The sequence below is a fragment of the Molossus molossus genome, unplaced genomic scaffold (genome assembly GCF_014108415.1).
Source record: "Molossus molossus isolate mMolMol1 unplaced genomic scaffold, mMolMol1.p scaffold_m16_p_4, whole genome shotgun sequence".
In the NCBI taxonomy this organism is placed as follows: Eukaryota; Metazoa; Chordata; class Mammalia; order Chiroptera; family Molossidae; genus Molossus; species Molossus molossus.
The window spans coordinates 52,389,368-52,410,650 of record NW_023425377.1 but is presented as its reverse complement, the minus strand read 5'-3'; the positions used below and the strand labels follow the sequence as shown (position 1 = coordinate 52,410,650).

The 21,283-nt window shown below is 47.3% G+C and overlaps 1 protein-coding gene across 6 annotated transcripts; it reads right to left on the bottom strand.

Moving 5' to 3' along the window:
- Positions 1 to 364: 364 nt before the first annotated feature.
- On the bottom strand, positions 365 to 20,731 carry SH3BP5L (SH3 binding domain protein 5 like). 6 transcript variants are annotated; one of them, XM_036239665.1, is made up of 7 exons: positions 20,639 to 20,731; positions 19,649 to 20,236; positions 7,144 to 7,206; positions 6,876 to 7,004; positions 6,006 to 6,167; positions 4,179 to 4,352; positions 365 to 3,821 (listed from the first exon to the last, which is right to left on the bottom strand). In XM_036239665.1, the coding sequence occupies exons 2-7, from the start codon at positions 19,829 to 19,831 to the stop codon at positions 3,372 to 3,374; spliced, it is 1,161 nt and encodes a 386-aa protein (XP_036095558.1). In that variant the 5' UTR covers positions 19,832 to 20,236; positions 20,639 to 20,731; the 3' UTR covers positions 365 to 3,371. The 6 variants fall into 6 exon arrangements, with proteins under 6 accessions (XP_036095558.1, XP_036095557.1, XP_036095559.1 ...); XM_036239664.1 differs by having other exon boundaries at positions 20,644 to 20,722; XM_036239666.1 differs by lacking the exon at positions 20,639 to 20,731 and adding an exon at positions 20,502 to 20,596.
- Positions 20,732 to 21,283: the final 552 nt, after the last annotated feature.

The following is a 21,283-nucleotide window of genomic DNA, read 5'->3' as shown; positions in this document are numbered from 1 at the left end:
TAGGGTCAGAAAGACTTGGAGACGGGGGACCGCCTTCCAGCACCTGTCCAGCCTGCACCCAGTGGGTGGAGTGCACTGCCCAAAGCTCCCCATCCTTTCCTAGCCTCCCAGATCCCCCCTTGACTACAGCCCCTTCTAGTCATCTATATTTACTGCCCCACATGCACTTGTATTCCTCACTTGGACTCCCCACCCACTTTCGGGTGTTTCTAACAAGCCCTACCAGTGGTTTTTTTTGTTTTGTTTTTTAAATTTTTTTCTTTATTGATTTTAGAGAGAGAGGAAAGGAGAGGGAGAGATAGAAACATTGATGAGAGAGAACATCGAATGGCCACCTCCTGCATGCCCCCCACTGGGATGTGGCCCACAAGTTGGCAGTGCCCTGACTGGGAAATTAACTGGTGACCTCTTGGTGCATGAGTCAATGCTCAACAACTGAGCCACATCAGCCAGGCTCTACCAGTGTTTTGTACTCAGAAAGAGCACATACCTAGGTTGCAGGTTCGATCCCCGGTCAGGACATGTACAGGAGGCAACCAGTCAATGTTTCTCACATCAATGTTTTTCTTTCTCCCTTCTTCTCTCTCTAAAACCAATAAAAACATATCCTTGAGTGAGGATTAAGAAAAAAAGAAAAGACTCTCACTCCCTCCATTTCCTTCTATGAACCTGGGGCAGGCAGGGCACTCCCACTGTAGCTGTTGTCTCCTCTGGAAAAAGACAGCTATGGTGCTACCACCCCATTGTGGAACTAAAATGCGTCAACGCATATGCCTGGCAGAGGACATGTCCTATGTGGGTGCTGGCCACCGTTATCAGGATTGGGCTGAAAGCACTTTCACTGTAGCTATTTTATTCCACTTGGAGGAATCATCATCAGCTCTAACCATCATCATGGTCTTTCCCCATTCCTACCTTATGTGACAGGTGATTTTGCAAGAAACTGGGTGGCCACAGCCAGCTCTTCTTTCCTGAGTTCCTTCATAACAGGAGACTTACAGGTGCATACTGCTAGGGACTAGGAAGGGAATGATGAGCTGGGTGTCATCCTAGAAAGCACATTTGCTCAAGGTCATAGGCCATACAGTCAGAGCAGCTTTTCTTGTGATAAAATATTTTGGCACCCATCTGCCTTATGATACTTTCATTATTTATCAATAAAGCCAGGTCAGAAAAGGCAGTCTCACACCTGAACAGTACCTGTCAAAGGGCACTAGTGCATCTTCTGATGTCCAATCTGAGGTCAATAGTCAGTGTTCTGCCCTCCTGTCCCTACAACTCCTGGCCTTTGCCTAGCCCCTTAAGGGTGTTTAAGCCTCATTTCTCACCAGATTTCCAGTGGGTCTCCGAGCCTCCCAGCAGCACCTTCTCCATCTTTGGCTGACCCCGCTCCTTACATGACTGTAAACGCAGGTGCAACGCTGATGGGGCTCAGTCCAAAGGCTTCCTGTACCTCATGCTCCTCATCTCAGCCCTTCTCCACCTGATGCCACCAGATGCTTCACAGGCTGAAGTCCAAAGGCACTCAAACTCCTCCTGGCCCACAATAGGTCAAGCCTTGATTGGGAGTTTCCTTTATGTGTTAAATTTTACCTTCAGATAGACCACAAATAACTAAGTATGACCTAAACATTGGAGCAAAATTCATTCACCATCTGAAATCCAAGTTTAGCCGGGCAACCTGTACATTTATTTGCTAAATCCTGCAACCTTTCCTTCATGCTCACTCACATCCAGGAGTGGAATTCATATGGATCATACCCCTATGTAGTTGGCAAGTCCACTCCACCATACAAACCCAATAAGTGGGGTAGGGTACCTTTCCTATGTGCTCACCCTAGCCATGTGGCCATAAGCCCTCCCTCCTCCCTTGGCCTGGTTAAATCTCACATCCAACTACTCTTCTCAAAAGAGGCTCCCATCAACCTGCTCATCACCCCCTTCTCCCTTTCATGATAGAGGTAGTAACCATTACTGTTACATAAACTATTTTATTTAAATAAAATCAGGAGCAGACTCCTTCCCCAGACACACACCAGCACATGCACACACACATGACATTCTTTCTTCCCTCTACCCATGGCCACCTCAAACCCAGGGGTTCTCATTGTGACCATCCTATCTCAACTCTAGAACAGGGAGACACTGTCCACATGAAAGCCCACTGCTCCCAATTGATGGCAATGGCACATAGGCCTAGGTACAGCCCTCCTACCTAGTCCAGTTCTCAGCCCTCCTAGGATGAGACCAAGAACCAGTCCCCACAAGGCACCCAGACCAGGTGTGGTGTCCCCACCTTCACACACACACACACACACACACACACACACACACACACAAATACAGCCTGGCAGCGCCACCAGACACCTGGAGCTGCTCCCTAGGAGGGTAAGTCCCCTCCCCACATCAAGGGCAGCCACATTTTAGCATTCCCCAAAGGACCCTGGAGTAGGTATGGTTTGGTTGGGGGAAGAGCACCAAATTCCCCAACTCCATCTGCAGGAGGAGGCTGAGATCTAGCTCAAAATCCTCTAAAAAGTAAACCTCACTCCACAGCAAGGAAGGCAAGGGCCTCAGCCGTCAAGACTTCATTACATTTCTATTCCCAACATGGACCCTGTTAGAGACCCACTAGCACCTTGGCAATGTTAAGGGCCCAGCCCTGCTGGGGAAAACATGCACATAGAAGCCTGTGTGGAGTTGAGGAGTTGGTAATGTCCCCTGTGTTGACACAAGGGTTGGGTTTCACCTTTGCTGACACCAGCACCCTTCAAGTCCTGCTCTGGGGCACACAGAGCAAAGTAATTTAGGTCATGAGGAGGGAGTGCTGAAGGGACAGGAGTCTTTCAGAGGCACAAAGCCCCACAGTATATCTTATAGATTACACACAGGCAGGATGGGACCAGAGCATGGGGGCAGGGCTGCCAGGAGGGCTCCACTACATCCCTAGGGCTCTTTAAGAAAAGGGGAGGTGGGAGAAACACCTGTCCATTCATTCAGGCTAGGGGCCCAAGATACCAGATTCAGGTCCAGCACCCACCTTCTGTGATGGGCTTCCCTGTAATTCCTAGACAAAATTCCCTGAGGGAAAAAGCCAGGCAGAAGGAGAGAAGTTAGAAAGAGGCCAGCAAAGGGCATGGACAAACTGTGAGGGCTGGAGATAAGCCTTCTTCAGGAGTAAGGCAAAGAGAGCTGTCACCTGAAACATAGGCAAGTGGGGATGAGACACACACCAGTGACAGGAGAACTCAGACACGGCCAATCTGTGGAAATTCTCCAGGGAAACAAGAACCCCAGAAAGGAGGTGGGAGCCCACTGGCCCTGAGTGGGCTAGCAGTGGTAAGGGACACACCAGCCAACCTGAGCATGGGCTACAGACTGATGCTGCGCTGGTGGCGGCCCCTGCAGCCTCCACTCCGGGTGCCCAGCTCCTGGCCATCTAGACTGGTGTGGTCCGAGAGGCCCAGTAGGTGTTCCACGGAGTCACACTTCTGCAGGTCCGAGGCCACTGTGCGCAGGCTCAGCAGGCTCAGAGTGTCTGCATCAGGGGCAGGACCGGGCCCCAGGCTGCAGCCCTCTTCCAGGGCCTCGCCCTCGGCCCCCTCAATAATCCCACTGTCTCCATCCTCCTCCTCCTCCTGGGGCCTAGCCTCAGCACCCACAGGGGAGGAGCGCCGAGGTCCAGGGGGATGAAGGGGCAGGCCCCTACGCCGCTCGTGAATCTGCTCACTGATCTGTTCAAGGTTGCGTAAGGCCACGGAGTAGCGGGTCTTGGCCTGAGCGACCTGCTGTTCCAGCTCTGTCACCTTGGCCTTGTGCTCCTAAAGAGGAAAGGGGGAGGGAGGGAGGAGGGAGGGACAGAGTGAAATAACCCAGTTGGCAACTCTCCACAGCTGGGAGCTGCCAGTCCCCAGGCCCATTGGGCAGCCTTGCCCTGCCCCACCCATCTGCTCCTCCTCCTTTCCTGATTATTTTTCTCCTTTACCTCCCTACAACTTCAATCTCTACCAGTACCCGTCCCCAACTCCACCTCCCACTTCCTTTAGGTCATTCTGAGCACAGGCACCACCACCTGTCCCATCTAGCTGGTCTGGTGATGGCAGAGAGGCAGACCACAGTTTCCCAGCTCTCTTTCCATGCCTTCCCTCTCCTGCCTGACCCCCACGCCCCACAGCTACCTCCAGTATCTGGCTGAACTGGGCCTTGAGCTCAAAGTAGGGGCGACTCTTGCCAATGGCCCGCCGGAGGGTCTTCTGCAGAGCTTGCACCCGAGCTTCAGCCTGCTGGCACAGCCGCGTTACCCGCTGGTGCTCCCGCTCTCCACGAAGCCGCTCCTCCTCCGCCTCATTCACCTGGCCCAGGTCGGGTGGATGACACACATCACTGAGCTGAAGGACATGCTCCTGCCCCTATCATCTACCCCAGACTGCCACTCCAAATGTTATACTGGGGAAAACCTCTACTATCTGGAGAGCCTGGAGAGGGCATGGATTTCCTGAGACACAAAGGAGAATAGTGGGTTCTTACACCTGCCTATTGTTACCTATGTCACCACCACTAAGTTTTGCTGCTGCTAGGAGGGTGCCAGGGCCCTCTGAAGAACTGTGAGCCTGTCAGAAATGTCTGTCTGGGAACATCTCCCAGTCATCATCCTCAGGGAGCCCTCAGTGCTAGGGGAAGGAGGTGAGGGGACCAGAGGAGCCCTAGTAGGGGTAGCCATAGCTCTGCACTGGGTTTTCTGGGTTTTCATACCCCAACAGGAAGCAGGCAAGGACTCCCACCACCTTGTCCTCCAAGACCAGGGGGCCATCCTTGCCACACACTTGGGAGATGCACACTGGAACTCTGTCATGCCCTGCCACTCACAGCTCAACAAGCCCTCCCCAGTGCTGCACTCTCCTATATGAGCTCTTGATCTATACAAGGCAATGGGCCTGGACTAAGGAGTCCTCAAAGAACCTGAGGCATAACCAACCTTCAGGTCAAACTTGCTGCTCTAGACTAAATGTTTGTGTCCCCACAAAGTTCACATGCTGAAATCCTAACCATTATGTTGATAGTTTCTGAGGCAGCCATATGAGAGGTGATTAGGTCATGGGTGGGATTAGTGCTCTTATAAAAAAAACTCTGGAGAGCTCCTTCGCCCCGTCTGCCATGTGAGGGCAGTGAAAAGAGGGCCAGAAGTCTAGGAACCTGGAAGCGGGCCTTCACTAAACACCAGATCTGCCTGTGCCTTGATGTTGACTTCCCAACCTCCAGAGCTATGAGAAATAAACAGTTGTTGTTTAAGCCCCAAATGTATGTTATTTTTTTTTCTTTATTAATTTTTAGAGAGAGAGGAAGGGAGAGGGAGAAAGAGAAACATCAATGAGAGAGAACATCGATTGGCTGCCTCCTGCATGCCCCCCACTGGGGATAGGGCCCACAACCTGGGAATATGACCTGACTGGGAATTAAATCAGTGACCTCTTGGTGCATGGGTCGATGCTCAACCACTGAGCCACACCAGCTGGGCTGCGTATGTTATTTTGTTATAATAGCCTGAATGGACTGAGACATGGTGAAGGTGGCAGAATGGAACTGATGCCAGGAATCCTCCTGCTCCTCGGTCCCCGTCAAATAGCTTTGAAATGATATACAAATTACATTTCAAATATCAAAGTACAGTTGCAGAGCTTAAAAGCAAGAAAAAGAGAAGGGGTCACAGTTAAACATAACAAAATGTGAGTGTTGAATCTAGAGCATCCAGCAGGGATAAACTATTTGGGTTAGTCCCTAACTTAAAGGCAAAGGTTCAGAAAGAGCCAGTCTGAGTCCAGAGGAGATGTACATGAAAAGCACTGGAGACCAAACAGAGTATAGCAAGAAACAGGTCTGCTGAAACAGTTAAAGCTGAGCCTGGCGTGGAAAACAGAGAAAAAGGAGTGAGGAGCATAATGGGATAAAGAGACAGCAAAGGAAGCATGGGAACCAGGGGAGGAAATCTGCTGGAAAGCCTGGCTCACCTTGCAGGTGGCGTGGTTGAGCATCTCCTGCCATGTGGGGTCCAATCGGTTCTTGTCAGCCATGACACCCTGCTCGGCCACAAACACCATCTCCCGTGCAGCATTGTGCATGCTCACAGCCCTCTCATATCGCAAGGCTGCCTTCTGTGTCTCCTGCTGGGCCTGGAGGGAGAGGGCCATCAGAACTGGGGGGAGTCCTAATGGACTCACAGCCAACCACGGAGACCTATTCTAGGTGAGGACAAGAGGAGGAAGGCCCACTGCAATGTCGGCTTCACTTTTCACAGCGCACTAAGGATAAATGCCAACCAAAGAAACAACATTCTACGAAGAGTATTTTGTAAGGATGTGGCCTGAAAGTAGATGGGAAAGCACGATGCTGCCAGTGGAGGGTAAGTGTGTGAGACCCAGCAGTCTCAGAGGCCACTGGCCTTCTGCCCTAGGAACAAAGAAAAGTCCACACCATGATAGTTGTAAGGGGATTAGTGACATGGACCAAGTCTCACAGAAAGAAAGCATGCCCAAGCCCATACAAAAATCATGAAACATGTGCATGGTAGGATTTGGGGCAATTTTTGTTTTCTTCTCTTTACCTTGTTTTACTGTTACAATTACAGTCTTCTAATAGTGAATCCACTTTGTGAAAAGAAAAGAAAAGAAAGAAAAGAAAAGAAAAGAAAAGAAAAGAAAAGAAAAGAAAAGAAAAGAAAAGAAAAGAGAGGAAGAAGGGTCAAGAAGTAGAGAGTAAGCAAAAAAAAAAAGAGAGAGAGACATGAACCAAAAGGGAGAGAAAAGGTGATCTGTTTCCTACTCCATACAGAAGAATCCTGGGCCAGGTTTCGTGTGCGGCCCTCCCAGAGCAAGGTATACCTCCTTAGCCAGCCGACGAGCCTCATAATAGGGCCGGGCCTTCTCAATGCAGCTCCCCAAGTGGGAGCCCTGAGTGTTGAGCTTCCTTGCTGACTCCTGCAGGATCCTCCGATAGGTGGTCCTGGCCTCCTGGCAAAGGGAGAGATGTGTGGGCAGAGGAAACATTGTGCGCAAGTCCCAGTCCCTTGTTTCCTGTATCACCCCTTCCCCTGCCACTGTGTGAACAGGGAGAGAAGACACATGGAGACACCTGGGGCAGGACACTCACATCCAGCTGCAGCTCCACCTGGTTGATCTCCTCGCTGGCCTGGTTCAGGTGCTCCAGCTCCTCCTGCCACAGATAGGGGCAAAGTTAGAGCCAGGGAAAGGAGCCTCCAGGGAGCTGGGTGAGCAGGAAGTGCATACAGAGAGAAAAGCCCACCAAACCAGGAAAAGGAAAAAATGGAGGGGGGCACTGCTCCTTGTCAGAGACCTAATCTATAGTCTAATATTATCTCACAACTTACCTATGTCAGGAAGTAAAATTCCCACTTTAAAAGTCAGGAAATCAAGGTTTGGAGAATGGAACACTCATGCACAAGTGAGGTGGCAGCAGCCTATGCATTCTCCCTGAGATCATACCAGCTCCTTCTCAAACTTCAGTCAGGAGTCTCCTCAGAGCTAATAGTCTCTTCCCTGAGCCACTAGCTCAGCATACATACTACACAAATCACACCTTAGCACGAGACCTGAGAATTCAGGGCTCACAGAGGTGAAAATTTATGGCCCCACAGGTAAGCAACAGACCCTCATGGTGTGAAGAGCCATAGGAGGGGTGGGCCTGTTAGGTGGTGAGGGCAGCAGAGACACCTACCTGGGCAGCATAAGCCTGGGGCGGATACCCAGAACATTTGCCCTGACTAGGCCTTGATGAATGCACAGAAAGCACCAGTGACAGGCAGATGCCCAGGAGGCAAGTGCTCAGATGAGAAGCCAGAGAAGCTGGGGCACAGGGGAGGGGAGCCTCTCAAAGCCTGGTGCAACCTGGCCTATGGCTTAGGAAGGCCTATCTGAGCAATGTGAGAAATGAGTGGAGAGCCCAGGGAGATAACAGTGGAAGCTGTCTGCAGTATTCCAACTGGGGGAAGAAAGGAAGGTCCAAGGACATGCAGGATACAGAATCATGAGGTTCTGATGGGCAAATAAGGCCAGATAAGGAAAGATCATATAGTTTGAGAGACCTTGACCCTGCTCAGGAATAGGGTGACAGTGACCTCAGGTCCCAATGAAGTAGATCCTATGGGAGAAAGGAAGAGCCTCAGGGAGAAGTTACTAGGCACACTAGCTTGAGTGCTTCACTGGGTCCAGGACCACCTGGGACAGAGAGTAGGAAGGAGTGCTGGCCTCAAGTTTCTACCTCTGCCCTTTCTTGATCAAGTTCCTGGAACCCAACAAGCCAAGGACACTCCTAAAGAGTAGTATGCCAGAAGACACTCAGCTAAGGAACTCCCTCCAGGAGCCCGGCAACAGCCAACTGGACTCACCAGTGTCTGCCTGCTATCCGTGCTCAGATATGGCCTACACTTGACCAAGAGTAACATTGCCTCCACTGGCTCCCACACACCTCATTCAGCCCTTCCAACAACCCAGTGTATGATGCCTCTTAATCCTTTTATTTCTATACCCCTCCTCAAGTCCTGAGATTTGAGTCTACAGGAATCCAGGAAACCAAGTTATGTGCCTAATTACAGTAAATGAAGAACACAAAGGAAGATACAAAACAGAACCAAGAACAAATATATTAAAGCATACCTCCCCTGCCTCCAAGAGAGCCTCAAACTTTACTTCGAACTGGGCAGAACAAAGCTGTTCAACAAAAATACAATGTGTGCCTCATGTTTTCTAGAAGCCACATTTAAAAAAAAAAAAAAAACCAAACAGACGAAATTATAACACTTTTTCCTTTACTTTTTTTTTTTTTTTTTGGTTAATCCTCACCTGAGGATATTTTTCCATTGATTTCTTTAGAGAGTGTGGGAGGGAGAGAGAAACATTGATATGAGAGACATATTGATTGGTTGCCTCCCACACGACCCCAACCAGGGCCAGGGGTCGAACCTGCAACCGAGGTACGTGCACTTGTCCAGAATCAAACCCACAACCCTTTGGATAGCGGGCAGATGCTCCAACCGCTAAGCCAAACCAGCCAGGGCGTAACCACACTTTTCATTTAACCCAACATGCCCAAGAAATTACAATTTCATTATGTTATCAACATAAATTATTAATAATACTACATTCTATTCTTAGACTATGCCTTTGAAATATCCACATGCATTTGACCCTGGGCACATCTCAGCCTGGCCAGTAGCACTTGGCTCCCGTACTGTGCAGCGTAGGTCCAGAAATTGGTATGCATGGGCTACCTCATTAGTCACATAACCCAGTGCTCATAAGACAAGACAGTCTGGAACCAAAGGCAGACAACACTCAGGGATCCCAGAGAGGCCAAAGAGAGCACTCCACACCACCACACAGTTCCTAGTTTCACTGCCTTCCCAAAAAGAACTTAAACTGCAGCTGATGGGAGCACCCAACGGGCCCCAGAAGAGGCCATTTCTGTTAGAAAAAGAAGCCACCTCTCCCCATAGACCAAGTTCCTGTGTATGACTTCAGCCCATGGTTGTTTCTGACTCTGGGATAAGAGATGACAGAACAGCCCCATTGGCATCCTCCCTTTTAACAGTTCATTCTCTTGACAGACAAGAAACAATGAGGTGAGCCTGTGCCAGTGTGGTTCAGTGGATAGTGTCGAGCCATGCACCGAAAGGTTGTAGGTTCAATTCCCAGACAAGGGCATGTATACTTGGGTCGCAGGTTCACTCCCTGGCCCTGGTTGCAGCTCATGTGAGGGGCAACCAATTGATGTGTCCCTCTTTCACATAGATGTTTCTCTCTCTTTCTCGCTCCTTCCCTCTCTCTCTTTCACTCTTTATCAAATTCAATAAAAGCACATGGGGAAACCTGGGAGGGTAAAGTGATTCTGAACCATGAATCTCCATAGCTTCTGAAGGTTGACTTAAGAGACTACTGGTTTTCCACAGCTAGATACTACTTCATGCGTGACCTTGGACAGTAACAAAAGAAATAATAGCCCAAACCCAAACCCTGATACTATCATACATATTCCAAATTGGCAGTGGATTGAATGGAAGCTACACTACCTTCTCCCAGAACCAAACAGGAATTACACCTGAAATATAGAGAAATCATCTTGAATAACCAACTGAAGACTAGTTGGAGAAAACCCTTATAACCAAGGACATAAAGAGGAGACCACATCAAATCAGGTAGAAAGTACAGAGGTGTGAGAGGGCTGGCTGGGCTCCCACAAGCAGCAGCTGAAATTCTGGAGGGATATCTCAGCTGCGGAAGGATATGCCTGAGGGCCTGGGCCTAAACCCCAAGCTGGGCTCCCCAGATCTGAGTAATTGAACTGGGAAATGTGCCCACATAACAAATGGAGGTTCTATCTGGCAGGGGAAAAGGGCTGGAAACACAGGTACCTTCTTGAAAGGCCAATGCACTAAATTTTGTCTGCAGCCACTCACTCTGGGCTCCAGCACAGGGAGGGCAAGGCACACTAGAGCTGTGTGCTAAGACTCTGGGGTTCATGGCTCTGGGAGAGAGCTGTGTAAGCCACTGCCTGGATCCCTGTGCTGCGTCATTACCCCACGCTGCAGAAGCCACCTTTCTCAGGGAGAGTTCTCCCATCAAAGCAGCTTTAGCCCAGGGGAAAAACAACTTCTCCACCCATTGGAATTTCCCTCACCCCGCCTGTGAAGTTTATGTCTAGCAGGGGACTACAACCTGAGGCTCATTAAGTGACTGAGACTAACAGGCAGCCGGCAGAAATAGATCTCTGGGGGCTTTGAGTCTTTGCCTGGCTTATGGACTCTGGAGTTCAAGACTCTGGGGAGAGAGCTGTGAAGGCCGCAGCCTGGGTCCATGTGCTGAGTCATTACCCCAAAGAGAAGAAGCCATCTTTCGCAGACAGAATTTTCTCATCAAAGAAGATTTAGCCTGGGGGGAGGGGGAGACAATTGCCCCACTCATTGGAAATTCTGTCACCCTGCCCACCCAAGTGGAGTTTACATCTACCTGAGGACTACAATGTAAGGCTCATTAACTGAATGAGACTAACAGATAGCCTATAGACAGAGGCAGACCTCTGGGTGATTTTGATTCTTTGCCTGACCTGCGATTCTGCCCAGGGAGAGTAAAACCAAACCTTGGTGTACAGATTGGTCCTTTCCACATACATCCAGGCCCAGTAGAGGGGGCCACAAACTGCATATTGTTGATATCCACAGGGATAACTTGGCAGGTTCCAAACCCTGCTGAGGTGAATTGCATTTCACATGATAAGCAAATGCACAGCAGCCTTCTTTCTGTGTTAGTGTTGAACATCACTGGGAGCCAGCCAGAGGGCTGAGCCCACGTACAAATGGGACAAAAGCAATCAAGATGCGATTACAACAGGAGGGCTTACACAAAGCACACAAGGGACATTATTAGAGCATCCAAGTCTGGTGATCATGGAGACTATGCCACTGGGTCCCACAGGTCACCTACTACCACAGACCACACTACCCAGACTAGGAGTCGTATCACATCTACCAAATACATAGAAACAAATCCAAACAGGCAGCTAAAATGGTGAAACAAAGAAACAAGCCCCAAATGAAGAAAACAAGACAATTCTCCAGAAGAGCTAAATTAAATGGAGATAATTTATCAGATATAGAGTTAAGAGTAAAGATTATAAAGATGCTCAACAGCATGAGAAAAGATATAGAAACAATGAAAAACAATCGGAAATGAAAAACAACCAATTGGAAGTGAAGAATGACATAGTATAAACAGCTGATTAGAGGAAGCTGAGGATTGGATCAGCATAGAAAATCAGATCAGAAGACAGGGTAGAAAAAAACAAACAAAAATCACTCAATAAGAGAACCACAAAGAAAAAACAATTAGAAAACAGGAGGACAGTTTAAGAGAGCTATGGGACAACATGAAACATAATATTTGAATACCAGAAGAAGAAAGTGAACAAGGGTTGGCAAACTTGTTTGAAGAAGTAGTGGCAGAAAATGTCCCTAAATTGGTGAAAGAAAATGTCACACAAGTTCAGGAAGCACAGAGAGTACTAAGCAAGAGAAACCCAAAGGGACCCATGCCAATACACATAATTAAAATGTCAAAAATTAAAGACAAAGAGAGAATCTAAAAGGAAGCAAGAGAAAAGCAATGGGCTACCTACAAAGGAGCTACCATAAGGCTGTCAGATGATTTCTCAACAAAAACACTACAGGCCAGAAGGGAATGGCATGATGTATTCAAGTTAATAAAAAACAAGGATCTGAAAACAAGATACTCTATCCAGCAAGGCTATCATTCAAAATAGATGAAATAAAGAGCTTCCCAAACAAAACAGGCTGAAGGAATTACCACCAATCAAGCAGGGAAGAATAGTTAAAGGAACAGCTGTAATAAGAAGAAATAAAGAGAAGCATAGGCATAATAAATAAAAATGGTAATAAGTACCTATCAATAATAACCTTAAATGCAAATGAATTAAATGTTCCAATCAAGAGACACAGGGTAGCTGAATGGATTAAAAAAAACAACAAAAAAACATGACCCATACATATGCTGTATATAAGAAACCCACCTTAGAACAAAAGATTCACACAGGATGAAAGTGAAAGAATGGAGAAAATTTTCCGTACAAATGTAAATTTAAAAAAAGCTCATATCAGTATTGCTACTCAGTCTATTTTATCCTATCAAATAAAATAGACTTCAAAATAAAGGCCATAAAAAGAGACAAAAAAGGTCACTACTACATTATATTAAAGGGACTGAACCAACAAGAAGATATAACCCTAGTAAATATATATGAATCCAACATAGGAGCACAAAAATGTATTTTAAAACTTCTGGACAATTTTAAGGGAGAGATTAACAGCAATACAATCATAGTTGGGGACTTTAACAGCAATACAATCATACTAGGGGACATTACTGGATACACTTTCTGTCAAAAAATTAAAAGGGAGTCAGAGACCCCTAAATGACATACTAGAACAGATGGATTTAATTGATATATACAAAACATTTCACCACAAAGCTGCAAAATATACATTCTTCTCAAATGCATATGGGACATTCTCAAAGATGGACCACATGTTAGGATGCAAAATGAGTCTCTACAAGTTCAAGAAAATTGAAATCATACCAACCATCTTCTCAGATCACAATGGCACAACACTAGAAATCAAAATATTCAAACATATGGTGGCTAACTAGCATGTAATAAAAACAATGAATGCATTACCAATGAAATCAAGAAAATAATAAAAAAACTTCCTGGAAACTAGTGACAACACACAACAACACAAAATCTATGAGACACACAAAAACAGTTCCGAAAGGGAAGTTAAGAACATTACAGACCTACCACAAGGAACAAGAAATATTTCTTATAAACTATATAACCCTACAACTTAAAGAATTAGAAAAAGAACAAAAAGAAAAACCCAGAGTAAGTAGAAGGCAGGAAATAAGAAAGATCAGATGAAATGAGTGAAACAGAGACTAAAAACCACAAAAGATCAATGAAACCAAGAGCTGGTTCATTGAAAAGATAAATAAGACTGATCTACATTGCCCTGGCCGGTTTGGCTCAGCGGTTGGAGCATCAGCCTGAGGACCAGAGTCCCAGGTTTGGTTCCCGCTAAGGGCACGTACCTTGGTTGCAGTTTGTCGTGTGGGTGGCAACCAGTCGATCTGTCTCTCTCGCATGGATGTTTCTCTCTCTTCCCCACTCTCTCCCTCCTGCTCTATCTGACAATAAATGCAAAAAAAAAAAAAAATGTCCTCGGGTGATTAAAAAAATATATATATATTGATCTACATTTAGCCAGACTCACCAAGAAACAAAGAGAGAAGACCCAAATAATTAAAATCAGAAATGAAGGAGGTGAAGTATCAACTGACACCACAGAAATACAAAGGACTGTAAGAAAATACTATGAGCAATTATAGGCCAACCAACTGGACAACCAGGCAAAATTGACAAATTCCTAGAATTATACACTCTTCCAAAATTCAACCAGGAAGAGTCAAAAAACTTCAACAGACCAATAATAACAAAGCAAATTGAAGCAGTAACCAATAAAAACGCAGCAAAAAAAATTCCTGGTCTGAGTGACTTAACATGAGTTTTACTAAACATTCAAAGAACACCTATTCTCCTCAAAATATTCCAGAATTTTCAAGAGGAGGGAAGACTTGCAAGCTCTTTTATAAAGTCAGCATAATCTTAGTTCCAAAACCAGAAAAAGACACTACAAAGAAAAAAAATTACCAGCCAATATACCTGATGAACAAAGATGCCAAAATCTTCAACAAAATATTAATAAATCAGAACCAGTAATATAGTAAAAAAAATTATTCACCACAACCAAGTGAGATATAACTCAGGAATACAAGATTGGTTGTATCACAAATAAATGTGATACACCATGTAAACAAAATGAAAGATAAAAATCATGATTGTATCAGTAGATGCTGAAAAAGCATTTGACAAAATCCAGCACCAATTCTTGATAAAAACTCAACAAAATGGGAATTGAAAAATCATACTTCAACATAATAAAGGCCATATATGACAAACCTACAGCCAACATCATATGAATGGGCAAAAACTGAAAGTATTTCCTTAAGAATAGGAACAAGACAGAGATGTCCACTTTCACCACTCTTATGGAAAGTCTTAGCCACAGCAATCACTTCACACCTCATATCATGAAATCATCAAACAAGTGCTGGCGAGGATGTAGAGAAAAGGGCAATCTAGTACACTGCTGGTGGGAATGCAGATTGCTGCAGCCACTCTAGAAAATATGGTATTTCCTCATAAAATTAAAACTGGAGCTGCCATTTGATCCTACTTTCTAGAATATATCCTAAGAAGCCTGAAACAGCAATCACAAAGAATATATGCATACTTATGTTCATAGCAGCATTACTTACAATAGCTAAGATCTGGAAACAGCCCAAGTGTCCTTCAGTAGATGAGTGGATTAAAAGCGGTACATCTACTTAATGGAATACCATGCAGCTGTAAGAAAGAAAGATCTCGCCCTGGCCAGTTTGGCTCAGCGGTTAGAGCGTCGGCCTGCGGTCCGGAGAGACCCGGGTTCGGTTCCCGCTAAGGGCACGTACTTCGGTTGCGGTTTGTCCCCGGCCCTGGTTGGTCGTGCGGGTAGCAGCCACTCGATGTGTCCCTTCACATCGATGTTTCTCACTCTCTCTCCCTTCCTCTCTCTCCCTCCCACTCTATCTGTACAAAAAATGGAAAAATATCCTCGGGTGAGGATAAAAAAAAAAAAAAAAGAAAGAAAGATCTCTTATCCTTTGAGACAACATGGAGGGACCAGGAGAGTATCATGCTAAGTGAAATAAACCAGTAAGAGAAAGGCAAGTATCACATGATCTCACTTATTTGTAGACTATAATGAACAAAATAAGATGACAAACAAAGCAGATTCAGACACATGGAAGTAAGGAACAAACTGACAAACCTCAGAGAGAAGGTGGGTTGGGGGGCGGGGAAAGATATACCAAAGAACTTATATGCATATAGGCATAACCAATCAATACAGACAACAGTGTGGTGAAGCGGGTGGGTGGGGGAGAGGGCAGGGAGGAGGATGTCAGGGGGGGGGGAAGCAGGGACATTTATAATACTTTCAATAATAAAAATAAATTTAAAAATAACAAAAATATTTTATGGTTTTGGTATACAAATCTTGTTCTTATTATTTTTTGTAAGTAAACTTTTTGATGCTATTGTAAATGGGGTTATTTTCTTAATTTTATTTCAGGATTATTCATTGCTGGTATGTAAAAATATAGTTGATATTTTTTTAATCCTCACCTGACGACATTTTTGCATTTATCACCAGATAGAGCAGGAGGGAGAGAGGGGGGAAGAGAGAGAGAGAGAAACGTCAATGTGAGAGAGACACATCGACTGGCTGCCACCCACATGATCCCAACCAGGGCCAGGGACAAACTGCAACCGAGGTACGTGCCATTAACGGGAACCGAAGCCAGGACTCTCTGCAGGCCAACGCTCTAACCTCTGAACCGGCCAGGGCATGATTTTTAATATTAATTTTATCTTACAATCTTGCCAAATTTGTTTATTTTAGTCTTTTTTTTTTTTATTCTTTGGGATTTTCTACATATAAGAACATATCATTTGTTAATAAATACAGTTTTACCAAAAAAAAAAAAACAATGGAAAAATACCCTCAGGTGAATATTAACAACAAAAGAAACAATGAGATGGCATCCAGGCATAAGTGACTGAGTTGGGGCTAGATCCTGGACCCACCCTTTGATCTGGATTTCCTGCACCGTCCCAGGACTAAGGATTTTTTTGATGGAAACCTCAAAGACAGGAACCTCAGAAAGCCACAGCCCCAGTAGGAAAAGGATAGACGACAGGAGAGCAACAAATATTGACTCTGGGGAAGGAGAGAAGGTGTGTGTAGGCCACGCTACATTGTTCCCACATGCAGACCAAGGTCCAGACTGCTTCCCACTTGGTTCCACGGCCCAAAGTGCTCCCAGCTTCTGATAAGGTTATCAGAGTGGATGGCTCTACAGAAGTAATGCGCAATTGGAAAAATCCTGTGCAAGGCTCTGGCTATCGGCAAAAGGCAGAAATCTGCATCAGCACAGCAGCTCCAGCATTAAAAGTCTTCTTCAAAAGAGACTCCCCCTCAGTCACAAAACTCTTTCTAACAGGTTGGAGGGCAGGGTGGGCAAGGGGCTGGGGGCAGCCAGGATGACAGGAAGCTGAGAAGCACCACGCCATTTGGGCAGCTAGCAACATGTTCCATGTGGCCTGCCCCACTGGGGACTCCTGGTAGCTGCTGACATACAACTCCAGGAAAATGAGGTCTGAGTCAGTGAACATTGCCCATCAGTGAGCCTGCATCCAGCCGGGAGGGTGACCTTTCTGGGCAAGTACTGCATTCCCAGGATGCCAAGCCACTGTGGCAGAATCCTGACCACTCAGGCTGCCAACATGCCTACCCACCTGTGCTGGCCATTAAAACACTAAGCCTTGGTCAGCGGGTGGGGTCAGGGTGATATACAGTCCAGGTCTTGGAAATAAGGCAAATTAAGCTGTCTGTGAACCAAACCGACATTTCAGATGGGGAGGCAGAGACTGCAAAGTGACCCTTAAGAGTCTGAGTGAATGTATCCATTTGCCTCAGGAAAGAATGTGCCCACCACAAAGAGGTTGAGAAAGTCACAGGGGAGGAGACCCAGGCCCAGAGGACCAGTTTGGAGGCCTCAGAGAACTATGCTGAGGTCAAGACATGGAGATATAGCCAGTGGCCTTCCCAAGGGAACAGCACACTCCTTGTAGGCCTAGAGTTGGCCACCAGCTGGCTTCCCTCCAACTTCCAGGGGATCCCACGAGACAACGGGGGCATGAGCGGGCTGCCTGCCTGCCGAGAAACCTGTCACCACGTCAGAAAGAGCTTGCCCGAAGATCCAAAAAACACCTGAACAGGTCCCTGTCTTTGGATATCCCTGGCCCAACAGACTCACAAAGGCCACATGTTAGAACCTCTTAATCATCCACCCAGGTCAGAAGGATGCACATGTCTTTGCACAGCTCAGACAGGTGCTCTTAAAGCTCCTTGGTGGGTTCTGATGAATCTGTGCATGAAGACCTACTGAATGCAGTAAGTAATCTACTTACAACACTGAAACACACTATGAGAACAGCCTGTGCATTGTCAACACTAAAGGGACACAACAAATGCCCCACTCTCATCTGCATCCAGAAGAGCCCAAACCTCAAAGGGATGAATGCCAGCTGCCGACCCTAAAAGGTGCCCCTCACAGCAGCCTGCCTCTCCCACATGGTGACAAGAGCTAAATCCCCACTGAGGCCAGGACACTGGCTCAGCTGAGTACCACCTGTGCAAGGAGACCTTTCCTTCCTACATAACCCACAATGCATCTCCCACTTTGGCAAGTCATGGCAGGCTCACAAAAGGCCATGAGATATTACCCATGCCCAGTGTCCTCATCTGATGGAACTGCCCATGGTAGAATGTCCTAATTTTGCACTGCCATATAGCACTCAGGGAACTGCATCTTTAATTTTAATTTCATTGTAATTGATGATTTTATTTAAGTAGCCACACACAGCTAGTGGCTATATGATTGGACAGTGAAGCATTGGAGTGACTCTGTGTGAGCACTAGGCAATACAGGAGCAGGAGGAGCTATAGAAACAAGCTTTTGTATTCTCCTTGAAAGTAGGGCCAGGAGCGATGCAGGGAGCATGGAGCACATCACATGGTCCTCCTTTCCAACACACACAGGGATCTATTACCCAAAGCACTACCTGCAAACTGTCAGCAAAAGACAAACTAAAGAATTTGTGAAAGATTCATAGGACTCTGTCAGAGCAGTGCAGGGAAGGAATCATGCAAATCAATGAAAAAACCCCTCACTTTACAAAGAAACCAAGGTGTGCAGAGGTTACATAACTTGCATGAAAAATCACAAAGCATCAGGCAAGAGACTGCTTAAGCCTCAGTCCAAAGTGTTTTCACTACAACTTGTTTCCTCAGTGGAAGACAAATCTGTAGAATTAGCAGAAGAAATGAATCTGATTGCAATGCAATGCCTGTGAAATACAGCAGGAATGTTTCTGATGCACCGCTGCTCCACTGTGAGCAAGGACACAGTTCCCACACACATCCCAGAAACCCAACCAAGAAGGCAGAAAGGATTCTAACACCAGCTTTGATTTCTTCTGGACACACCAAAGTAATCCACCAAAAATTTGTTAACAGAAGCAGGAAGCAAGCCCAAGGATGTGTCGCTCACCTACATAGATGTGAATCACCTGCATACCAGAATCTGGAAGATGCTCCAAACCAAAGGGCAGGCTCAGCCCCAAACACAGAAATGGGCTGACCCTCACCTGCCCAAGCAGCTTCCCCAGCTAGTGCTTCCTAGCCATGGCCCAGAATCACTACAATCCAGCCTCAGCTGGCCAAGCACCTGCTCCACATAGTGCCTACTCTCTCCATCCTCACTCATTGCTCCAGGTCTCCTTTCCAAAGATCTGCCCAGCTGACTAACTAGACTGCAGATGCTCTGAGATGACAAAACAGCTCTCCTTAGAGCTAGGCATCTATGTCACTGAGGACTGACAAGGACCAACATTATCAGATTTCTTCAGAGGCCTAAACCTGATACTACCTTTATAACACATGAAAGGTCTCACCCTTTATAGATGTGAACATCCCTGGGAGGCACTGATGAAATGGTGAGATTGTCTCTCAGTCTCAAAGTCACCTCCTCTCAAGTCCCAGTCATACCATGCCTGAGCTGACAGCCCTGCTGCTTATTTGAAAAGAATAACAATTCTACTCTGCACTGACCTGAAATATGCCTCCTGTATGTTCCTTCCCTTCTTCAGTGAGGCTTCAGCAACCACCCCAGGCACTCCGGCCAGCCTTTCTTGGCACTCCCATCCCAAACTAATATTTTAGCACTTGTCACACTGCATTGCAATGACTTGTTGACAAGCTTGTTTTCCTTTCCTGCGCCAATGCACTCATCTGCCAGCTCTTAAGGAAAGTTGACACCTGTCTCTCCCCTATCAGTCGTCTCACCTGTATTCTAGGATCCAGCTCTTCCTCCTCCACCGGGGACAATTTGGCCTCACTGCTGTTGCTTTCATCTCCTTGGGGTTCCTCTGTGACTGGGCTCCGAGGGACTTTATCCTCTACAACCTCTGGCTGTAGCTCCCCCTGAGGGGTCTCCCGCCCCCCTGGAACCTGCCTGAGCTCAGCCATGCTGATGGGGAGAGGGCATAGCCCTATGCATAAGAAAGGACTGACATGCGGGGACCAGGGCCCCAGCTTGGGGCTTCCTGAGCTCTGGGTGGCAAGAAGAAGGGTATGTCTTCTCAAAGACTGGTAAAGGAGGCACGGGAAGAACTCGCACTGGATTGGAGGTCGAGATTTCAGTCGTTATTGGGGTTCCTAGCGCTATAATCTCGTCTGCACAAAAGTTCTTCCCTCCCAGCCAAGGGTAGCAGCTGCTCTGAGGCAGTGGGCAGAGAAGGCCTGGATCCTGAGCCAAGGCCTGGATCCTGAGCCGAGGCCTGAGAGGAAGGACACCATTAGGGAGGAATGAGGCAGACAGCTGAAGACAGACGGGTGCACTCGAGAAGAGATCGCGGATAAGTCTCTAGGGAACTGCAAGGAAAAACAAAGGCCAAGGATATACTCAACATCGGAACGTCGGCCACTAAGCCCCATTCTCGTCCTCCCACACGCCAATACGTACGACCAGCCACATCAACTTCGCCTCAGCACTCAAGGACCTGAGGTCCCCCCGCCCCCACCCGCGTCTCAGCCGCTCCTACCTGCCCCCTAGCAGCCCCCGGGCTCACCCTCCGGCACACCCGTTGCCCGCCAGCCGGACCCGCGATTCACCTCGCAACCCCCAGCCCCGCCCCACCTCCTCGTCTCTCTCCAAACTGCGAGCTCTCAGAGTCTCCCGTCTCCAACCCCACACACTTCCAAGGATCCTGTCCTCAGAGCTCCGGCACTGCTTGACGCAAAGACCCCACCCCTCACAGCCTTGCCTCAGTTTACCTTACCGTGCACGAACCTCCAAACAACCTTCCCCCCGCCCTCCCCTCAACAGGCTGGGCCAAACAAACAGGATGGGGCCAAGAGGAAGCGGAAATAGACCGCCGGATAGCAACACCCTCCGCCTCCCCGCCCTCCCTCTCTCGCTCTCCTGCCAGCCACCCACATCTGGATTCCCCGCCGCTTGCCACGCCTGGCCTTCAATTTCCGTACAAAATGGCGCCCTTATTGCTCAGGTCACCTCACGTTGTCATCAGCCCGTACCCCACTACAGCTGAATGAGATTGAAATATGAGAGAGATTTTGTGAGAAACACGATGTATAAGATAGAAACAGAGAGGCGCTGGTGGATTGGGAAGTGACACAAATAGGACGAAGACTGAACAACCACTTTAAAGAGAGCGCTGCCATCTTGCTTTACGGCACTATGGCACTGAATGAAGGAAAGCCACTTCAGGCCTCGCCCAGGAAATTGGAAGCCGCACCGGAAGTGGGCTGTTGAGGTTTCCGCCCCGGCGGTTCCAGGCTTAAGTTCGGCTGCAGGCGGACTCAGATGTTGGGGTGGACTGTCGTTTTCCAGAGTGTTTGTCCTCACTTCAGAAAGGACAGTGGTGCCCTGAGTAACAGAGTCTAACCAACGGCTCAAAT